Here is a 10357-nt window from a genome sequence, read left to right on the forward strand (position 1 = left end):
ATTGTGTGGTATATATTTTAAGTGTACTGTCCTATACTTTTACTCATGCAATGCAAATGAAAATCCCTTACAAAATACATAATTCAATTTCCTAGTTTTTTCTCTGCTGTAAGGGAAACTGTACCACTAGTAAGTAGATTTACTGAAAACAGTTATGTTTCTCGGTTTAGGGAATTTTTAAGGAATTGTCCAATAAGATAACAATTATTGTCCAACTAGCCAATCCCGCTTTTGAACGTGCAGGATTCCCTGAATCGAGTGGCATTGTACGATTGGTCTCTGAAAGCCAATGGGATTGTGGCAAGTCAGTCTTCTAGTTCAAGTTTGACAGCCTGCTTTCAGTAAAACCTGCGTCTAGCAGTGCAAAGTCAGTTTTCTTTTGTTTTAACATGACGTAGATTAGATACCGTTACATGTCTCCTCCCTGAGGTGATCTCAGAATTCAATATCAGTATTCTTAGCAACGTTTGCTTGCACAATTTGGCATGACCGAGTAATCTGCATTGCTTCATTCAGACTAACAGGATCTTAGCTAACTAGCCTAGCTAATAGTTGTAACGGTACCGAGGGAGTCGTCAACGACAAATCTAGTTATCCTCGGAATTTCTCGCTGAAAGATCAAGTAAAATGAAAAGGAAGAATGTAATTTTACTCATTGTGTTACTTGGAATAGCTCAGTTTGTCGCAGTTATACAAGGTGAAGAAGATGGTGAGTAGCTACGTGGCTAACATTGGCTAGCTAGCATAGCGATATGAGATTTGTGGCCCATTTCCAATAACGCTATCTTTGACCAAGCAAAGGTCCGATAACTTCATGTAAACTAACTACATAGGTAGTAATTAGCGCTCAGATTTTATAGTAGAGCACGTACACCACATTACTCATCAGCGTGTTCTTTTGCATAACGTTAGCGTAGTTAGTAGTGTATGTTAACTTGCATCTTAAATATTAAGTGCTCGAGGATGTTTGACCCGCCTTTCTATAGCCACGAGTGTAGGAATTAATTGCTCAAGCCATAATTTTTTTATGAACTCGCTTTTGGTTTTGCAAATCTATACCCGGACATACATTGTTGCCTCTGTATTAAATTATCTGTATTGGCTGGTCTAATTCTCGCGTAGATAGTATAGGCTACCGTTTTACTGCTGATGAAAGAGGTTGAATTTGCACATTCTTTCACATTGTTTTCAGATGTAGCAGAGGAAGAAGTAGACGACGAGGAGGGGGAAGAGAATGACGATGACAGTGAGGTCAAGGATGAAAATGGGGTCTTAATCCTGACAGATAATAACTTTGACACTTTTATTGAGGATACGGATATAGTGCTTGTGGAGTTCTATGCGCCATGGTAAGGTTTCTGCCCTTGAATGCTGGTTTCAAATATGGTTCTCAGTATTATCTAACATGGTGATTCAATGTGACACTTGCCTGTTGTCTTTAGCTAACAACAAAACAAATGTGTATTTTTTTTTTTAATTCAGTCATTTAAATGTATTTAAAAATATATTTTTCTAAGCCTACATTTCCCACTATAGAAGTTCACCCAAACTGTCTGGGCGTGGTAATGAGACGTGTCAATTAGCTATGATTGACAGACCATGCTCCCACTTTTCACACGTTATTTGGTACCATAGAAATAGTATATGAACTTTCAATAGCTAAGGACGCTGACTTGTCCAATTATATAGTCCAATTATTTTTACTAGCTAGCTAGCCAAGTTAAAATAAAAAAAGCACAACTAGAACATTCTTATTAAAGCAAACTAGCTAGCTAACGTTATCGATAATGTCACCCTATGAAAGCAAACTAGCTAGCTAGCTAGCTAAATTAATATAACCAGAAATAGTCAAATTGTCCTTAAAAGCCACTAATTTAAGTTAACCTAACGTTATTGTATTGCCCGGAGGCCAGCGGCGCAAACTATGGGTCACGAGTTATAGGGGAGGGATAAGAGGAGAGTGGTTATATCCTAATTTGACGCGTTACGAGGAGATCGTTCTCAGCCGGTTGAAAATAGGACGATACATTTAAAACGCTTACTTCTCCAAAACTAATGAATGGACATAATTATTACTTTCATTGTGTTTCTTCAATGCTCTCTTGTGCCAATTGCGTATAAAACCTAGAAAGTGTGACCAACCACCATGTTACTCCTTACCAAATCACTGCCACTCTTCATGGCTCAATATGAATCCCATTCTTTTTTTCAGGTGTGGTCACTGCAAGCAGTTTGCTCCTGTGTATGAGAAAATTGCTCAGACACTTAAAGAGAATGACCCTCCAATTCCTGTGGCCAAAGTAGATGCCACAAAATCAAGTGAACTTGGGAGTAGATTTGGGGTGTCTGGCTATCCCACCATCAAAATCCTAAAGAAGGGGGAGCCTGTGGATTATGATGGTAGCCGAACAGAGGAAGGTATAGTAATTTCTGAAATGTGATGTCTTCACTTTTTTTTAATACAAGCATTATGCCTTGCTACAATCTTCTAGTTGACTAAATTCAATTTTGAAGGTAAAGTCTATATTGCATGCTTCAATTAATATTTGTCATGTTTTCATTTGCAGGCAGAGCGTTATGAATTACCTTTATTTCACTCTAATTGATCATACACTTGCTTTCATTGTTCCATTGGTCCAATCCTTTCCTTGGTCCTGCAAAGAATGAGATCTCCACATTGAATTAAAAAAGAAAAACTGCAACAAGTGATCTTAAGTGCCAGTTAGTCCTACTGAATTAGTGACGATTTATAATTAAGTTTATTGCATTGACAAGCTTAGAAAAGCATTGAAAAGTCTGAGGTAAACAGTTAATGTTGTTCTCTTATTTTATAGCAATTGTGTCCAGAGTGAAAGAGGTAGCCCAGCCAGACTGGAAACCCCCACCAGAGGCCACCTTGGTCTTGACAAAGGATAATTTTGACGATGTGGTGAATAATGCTGAAATTATCCTGGTGGAGTTCTATGCACCTTGGTCCGTCCTTTAAAGTACATTTATATAAAAAGCAAAAAAAAACTACTAAGTAAACTGAATTACCTTTTTCATTGTCATATTGTTTGGACAATCATTGCATGCAAAGGATATGCAACAAAATACTAAACATGACTACTTTCATTGACATAACATTGATGTGTCCCAAACATTATGGTGCCAGGAAATGGGGGGGGGGGGGCTATGTATAAACACTGCTGTAATTTCTGGTGAAACCAAAATGTTTAAAAATGCCCTTTATTTAAATCTGAATAAATGTGCACTTTAACCACGTGTGATTTTTCAAAATTACAAATCTGAAATTGTGCAGTACAGAGGCAAATAAATAAATGTTTTGTCCAAAACATTATGGAGAGCACTGTACATACAACCGTTTGAAACGTTATGTTCACAATGGGGTTTAGATATGTTTTATATTTGGTCTTGTGAAGTAACCCTATTATATTTGCTTAAGTCATTCATAACCAAAACCATAACTCTCCAGGTGTGGCCATTGCAAGAGACTTGCTCCAGAGTATGAGAAGGCAGCCAAGGAGCTTAACAAACGGAGTCCTCCCATTCCATTGGCAAAGGTTGATGCAACAGTGGAAAATGAGATCGCATCAAGATTTGAAGTGTCTGGATACCCAACTCTCAAAATGTTCCGGAAGGGCAAGCCGTTTGAATACAATGGACCAAGAGAGAAAGATGGTATGTGTACCTTGACTGTCAAACTTAATAAAAATAACGCAGGATTTGCAATATTTATCTCTTCTGAGCATAGGTGTTCAAACCATGTGTACAGTATGCTGCTTTTCTTATAGTCGATCATTTTATCAATTAAAGTAAAAATAGATGTTTTCCCTTAAATGTATTTGAATGCCATATAAACTGATGAAAAGACGTGGGCTGTGAATATGGGACATTTTATTCTTCATGGCATGCATGAAGAATATGTTGACATGTTGCTTAATAGGGTAAATTGGTGTCTAAGATGTGTGTTTATTTAAGAACAATTTTGACTGTATTTCAGGGGTTGCAATTGTAGTAGGAACAAATACTACCATACACCGGTATCCCCAAGTTTGAAAACCCCTTCTTGAGAGTTAGATTGTTTATTTCAGTTGCATTAAGCACATCATCCTAAGGGTTCAAACTAATTATGTGATAATAAAAATGTCTCTATTACCACCATGATGCACTGTCCCATTAACCATCGCAGTTGGACTCCTCTAGGGCAGGGATTTGAACTGAACAGTGCCTTGTCTCTCTGTACAGGAATTGTTGATTATATGGGCGAACAGGCAGGGCCACCCTCAAAGCAAGTCCAGAATCAGAAACAAGTTCAGGGATTCATTAAAGATGGAGACGACATTGTCATCATTGGTGTTTTCTCCTCTGAACAAGACTCTGCATTTGAGGTCTATCAAGAAGCTTGTAAGTATAACCTAACTTGAGTGAACATGAACACCATGACTTGACTGTTCAGTCATGGTCTCCTAATATACATCTAGGATTTCATTTTATATAGTCATTGGTAAGTGGCATAATGTGAAGACTAATTATTGTGGTTTGCTTCAAGGTAACATCTTGCGAGATGACTACAAGTTCATCCACACTTTCAGCAGTGCCGTTTCCAAATCACTTAACGTTTCTCCTGGTCAAGTGATTATGATCCAGCCTGAGAAATTTCAGTCAAAATATGAACCAAAATCACATTTCTTAACAATTCAAGTAAGTTTCACATACTGTTAAATGCAGAAGTACTTGGATAGTGACCCTTATGTTGCTTTGGCTCTGTACTCCAGCATAGAGCAATGAGTATGAAGTTAAAATGCAGACTGCCTGCGTTAATTTAACGGTGTTTACGTCAATATGTATACACCCGCGTTTAAGGGGAGCACAAGTAATTGGAAAAATTAACATAGTACTTGGTTGCAATTAATGCCTGAAGTCAGCAACCCAGAGACATCAGCAGATGTTATATCTTCCCTAGTGAAACTCTGCCAGGCATGCACTGCAGCCAACTTCAGTTCCTGTTTGTTTTTGGGCTGTTTTGCCTTCAGTCTCCTCTTCAGAAATTGAAACACATGTTTACTTGTTTCAGGACAGGTGCTTTGACTTGGCCAGTCAAGAATATTCCACTTTGTGGCTCTGAAAAACTCCTTGGTAGCTGTTTTGGGTGAAGCAATGTCCAATGAGTTTTGAGGCTTTTGGCTGGATTTCTACCTAAAATACGTTTCTGTACACTTCAGAATTCATATTCATTTTATTTCAAATCCAATGTGCTGGAGAACAGCCAGTACAACAAAGATTGGTCATTGTCCCATTACTTTAATTTATTTAACTTGTATATTCAATCGGTGCTTTTTGTGGTTACCCATATCATGTCCATAATTTAATTATTTTTCTCTTGCAGGATTCCACCACTGTATCTGAAGTGCAAGAGTTTTTTAAGAGCCACACTCTTCCATTGGTTGGACACAGAAAACAGAGTAATGATGCCAAACGTTACACCAAGAGGCCCCTGTTTCTCGTGTATTACGGAGTTGACTTTAGCTTTGACTACAGAGTTGGTGGGTTTCATTTTTAACATTGTTGAAGTAGCTATTGCATATTGCATAAGCTGACTATTCACTTATTCTATTACTAAATTACATTTGTATTCCAGCTACTCAATTTTGGAGGAACAAGGTTTTGGAAGTGGCCAAGGATTTCCCAGAATATACGTTTGCAATTGCTGATGAGGAAGACTATGCCGATGAGCTGAAAAGCCTGGGTCTAAGTGAGAGTGGGGAGGAGGTGAATGTTGGGATTCTTGGAGAAGGAGGCCAGAAGTTTGCCATGGAACCTGATGAGTTCGACTCTGATGTGCTAAGGGAGTTTGTCATGGCCTTCAAAAAAGGTTAGTCCTATTTAATTTGGCCTAAAATGTTTTTCTCATTTCTCTAGTGCAATGACCCCAATGAGCAAAACTTTATGTTCATCTGTAAAAAGAGAAAAAATATCATGAAAACTATAAACACATTTTCATTGTTTTCACACAGATTTCGGTTGCATTTAACACTTTTCCAAAAGACTGCACTTTAGGAGATGTGTATTTTATGAAGTAAATGTCTTGTGTTCACATGAAAAACAATTCCATTAAAAATGATAAACTTAATTATCAATAATCAATTGAACACACTCATCACAGGTCAAACATTAGTTGATTTAAATAATTCAATCAGCAAACATTGCTTTAGCACAAATAAAAGCACAGATTGAGTTTACTGTGTTGCAAGAGTCAAAGAGTGAAAGTAGGAGTAAAAATGAGAGGAGGAAGAGGACGGGGAAGAAAAATGATGGCAAAAGTCTCAGATGAGATCCGGGTGATCGGTATACTAAATAATAATAATTTGGAACCACTGGCTACTGCACAAAAGTTGTATACTGAAATGTAAAAGCATACTAATGCCTAAATATTTTCATAAGTGTCTTTCATTTATCACACCAGTGTGTAACTGCCATTTAGATAGTCCATTCATTTGCTGGCTTTGGTGTATGAATTGATTGCAAAATGTAATTTTGATGGGTGAAAACATAGTTTTGATTGCAGTGTTACATTTCACAATTTCAACACATAGTTGACTGTTTTGTATTTTGTTTATATCATTTTAGGTTTAGTTTCAAGAAATGGGTGTCAAAATGTGTGGGGAAAAATGCAATATCTTCCTTGGAGTCACATTATGAATTGATTTGTGCACCCTTGAATTTTATCTAAACTTTCATGATGTAGTAAAGGCATGGGATTTGTGACATTTAGCAAAACTGCGTTTCCTTTAAGTATTACGCAAAAAAATTCAGGCAATGTTTCAAGGACATAGTGTACTGGGATGTTACACATGCTAAATGGTTTATTAATAATTTGTAGATTGGGTTAAGAGTTAATCAGATCTTTGTTTGTGTGTGTTGTCCTTTCTACAGGAAAATTAAAGCCAATAATCAAATCCCAGCCCATCCCCAAGAGCAACAAAGGTCCAGTTAAGGTGGTAGTCGGTAAAAACTTTGAGGAGGTTGTCATGGATATAAAGAAGGATGTCCTTATAGAGTTCTATGCCCCATGGTGTGGGCACTGTAAGAAGTTGGAGCCTGAATACCTGGCTCTTGCAAAAAAGTACAAGCATGAGAAAAATCTTGTCATTGCCAAGATGGATGCCACAGAAAATGATGTTCCTCATGAAAGTTACAAAGTAAATGGTTTCCCCACCATATACTTTGCACCCAGCAACAGCAAGCAGAATCCTATCAAATTTGAAGGTGGAGAACGAAATATGGAGGTCTTCAGCACATTTTTGGAAAAACATGCAACAACATTGTCACAAAAGAGAGATGAACTTTAATCTCTGCAAATGACTGGAAACTTTCAAGGGGAAAAACAGTGCAGTAAAAAAGGAGTTTCTTATGAGCTGGTGCAATTTTTACAGATGGATGTCTCCATTGGATTCTGTTAGCCTACATAGTATTTCTGAAACCAAGAAACTCCACTTTTCCAAAGCATGCACTGTATACCAGCTGTTAAGTATTTTCTTAAACCTTTTTAAAATAAAAATATAAAACCCTTTTTGTTTGTCTGGAAAATGGGTGGTAAATGGAAATTAAATTACTAGTTGCAATTGGTGCTACGTTTGGTGAATTTTAACACACTGTTCTGTATTCAGAATGCTGAACATTGTACAGGGGTATTGATCTGTTTAAACGGCTGGTTTCAGAGTAAACATATTCAATTTAATCCTCATTTCCCAAACAGTTATGATTGGTAAAGCTAAAGTAATTTGATAAATCCGGTACCTCAGGCCATCCACATACACAGACCTATGAATGTACAGTCCAAAAATATGGTGATATCTGGTGAATCACATTCATTTTTTTCAGTCATGGTGAGAATTATTCGGTTATCAAGTGTAAACCTGTGCTTACAAAAACAGTTGATACTAACAGACTAGACAGTTTTCTTATACCTGCACAAAGGATGCAACTGAACTCACCGACTAATCAAAAACACCTGTGAACCAATTTGTCCCAAACATTATGGTGCCCTGAAATTGGGTTTAAAGGATTAAATAAAGGCTGAGAATGTGTACTTTAACCAATTTTTCATTTTTCATTATAGCATTGTAGCAATGAAGTCGCGTAATTATGACTGTAGGATGTATTTGGTAAGGACAATTTACCGAAAAATAACGCATCCTACAAACTATCCTAGTCGTTAAAACGACAAAAGGCCAGTCAAAGTCAGCAGTGGTAGAGGGGAGAGAAGAAACAAGGATTTCTGTAACTGACTGAAGCAATCAATTGTGATTACCCACTACTTTCGGACCGACCGACAACGTAAGGAACCCATGCTCTATATATACGCCGGATGTTGCCAGCTTGTTCACATTATGGTTAGTTTTCATGAATATAACCATTATATGTTAACATATTTGAATACTCATGGAGATAATATTTAAAGTAGATAAGTTCCATATCGATGCTTATATTTGCACTATCAGAGTATTAAGTTAACAACACTGGGACTCGAAAAGCATGCTGGGAAATTAGTTTGTTTACCATAATTTCCATCAGGGTCGACATCGGAGTTGGCGTTTGGTGCAAGTGTAGTTCCAACATATTATTTCATGAAATGAAATTATTTCTCGGTCATAGGTTCAATTGCCACACAGCTTTTAATGACGAAATTACGATAAAACATTTTTTATGAGTAATTAAAACATAGATAACTAAATTTTAACTTAAATCCTTTTAAGCTTCCGCAATTCTGCAAAAATAACAAAAGACTAGTCAAATTGTGTAGTGAGCGGGAGGGGGAAACAAACAGGGAATTAAGTTAACTGACTGTGAGAAATATCAATTGCATAAACCCACTACAATCGGACCAGTCGGTAAGGCAGAATGTACTCAGATCTATTTAAAGAACTGACAAGACATGTGTTTCTCACTTACGGTTATTTACACGGTTGAATTCAAATATCTGTTAAAATACGATAACAATTATAATAAGTCCTATCAACGTTCTCGTTTGTGTTTGTAATTCACTCTTAGCTAGGTTTACGTTCATATTTCATGTACATATACTACAGGTGCATGATGGGAAATAACAGGACAATTGGTCGTGTTACAGCAAGGCTACAGCTTTCGTGAACAATGTCACTGGGACAATCCCAGCACGTTATGACCATACCGATGGATGCGCATTTATACAAATATAGGGTACGCTACGCACCTCGCATACACCGTGCATAACGCTTTTTCTTTGACATGACCTGATGCTAATTAAGCGACATTTTAGCGTGTACAAAAAAACTGATTAGTTTCACCGACCAACTATTCTCCGATTACAACAGTTTTAACATCCTTAAAATGTTACCAGCAACAATACAACCAAGTATGCCATGAAAAAAATGCATAAATAAAATAAAATAATAATAATAATAAGCTATACCCCTATTGACCGCTAAGCGGCGGTGGGAATGCATTTGTTCTCGCAAAAACAGCATTACATTTATTTCACTTTAGCTATTTAGAATAATTTTATCGTTTTATTTTCTGAGAATGAACTTCAATGAATGTGTGTATTACTGAATAAAGGTGTATTATTTTTATCCGATCCTGAATAGAAAAATATATAAAATATTGTTTATTCCCATGGGTATCGAGTTTCCTCGAAAAATGTCCACACTAAAGCTCATGCTAAAACTGCTTGAATGTACTATTCTTTTTTGACATTTAAAAACTTACTAAGTTGAATATGAAGTAGCCTCATAACTTCGTATAATTTGTTTCGTTAAAAAAAAAAGTCACCAGGCAATGCAGATAAACAAGCGGAGTAAGGTTAATATGACTAAAAGCAAAATAACAAATGAAAGTTTAACACTGAATTTCAAATATAAACTAATGCAATTTATGATGAGTTAAATAAGAAACGCTAAGATAAAAGTAATAAAACACGTTAGTTCAGTCTCAACCTGTAAACATGTTGGAAATGTTGATACTGACATTTTTTGCTTGGACTTCGTTGTACGTCGCTCTGGATAAGAGCGTCTGCTAAAAAATGCCTTGTAATGTAACGTAATGTAATGACTGGACTGGGGTTTTCGTGGCTCGACTGAATCCACTTTAACTTCAATTGTCAAATGTTTTGAGCTTCGAGCAAACAACCTTCGAACGATTTCATCCGTTCACTGTACTTTAATGCTGGGGTTTTCAAACTTTTCTGATCCAGTGACCCCACCCAGGCCCAGAGGCACCCTCCGCAGTTAGAGTTATATATTTTTTTATATACATATCTAACTTTTTAGTTAAGTATTTTCCCAATCTGTATGCATCTGAAGTTTGCACAGGGATC

General features: G+C 36.8%; 1 protein-coding gene across 1 annotated transcript; it reads left to right on the forward strand.

The window, feature by feature from the left end:
* The first annotated feature begins 303 nt into the window (after positions 1-303).
* LOC133127777 (protein disulfide-isomerase A4-like) lies at positions 304-7573 on the forward strand. Its single transcript, XM_061240937.1, has 10 exons — positions 304-709; positions 1193-1349; positions 2213-2418; positions 2835-2973; positions 3476-3681; positions 4249-4407; positions 4553-4704; positions 5390-5546; positions 5642-5875; positions 6937-7573. Exons 1-10 carry the CDS (start codon positions 628-630, stop codon positions 7350-7352), a joined length of 1908 nt encoding a protein of 635 aa, XP_061096921.1. The 5' UTR covers positions 304-627; the 3' UTR covers positions 7353-7573.
* The last annotated feature ends 2784 nt before the right edge of the window (positions 7574-10357 follow it).

The sequence above is a fragment of the Conger conger genome, chromosome 4 (genome assembly GCF_963514075.1).
Source record: "Conger conger chromosome 4, fConCon1.1, whole genome shotgun sequence".
Lineage (NCBI taxonomy): Eukaryota > Metazoa > Chordata > Actinopteri > Anguilliformes > Congridae > Conger > Conger conger.

What these genes read in the sequence shown, in the direction of transcription:
- LOC133127777 (XM_061240937.1), top strand. Translation starts at nt 628, where the DNA reads ATGAAAAGGAAGAATGTAATTTTACTCATTGTGTTACTTGGAATAGCT. An exon ending in TGGTAGCCGAACAGAGGAAG is followed by an intron (nt 2,419 to 2,834) that starts GTATAGTAATTT and finishes CTTATTTTATAG; the next exon opens with CAATTGTGTCCAGAGTGAAA. An exon ending in GTGGAGTTCTATGCACCTTG is followed by an intron (nt 2,974 to 3,475) that starts GTCCGTCCTTTA and finishes ATAACTCTCCAG; the next exon opens with GTGTGGCCATTGCAAGAGAC.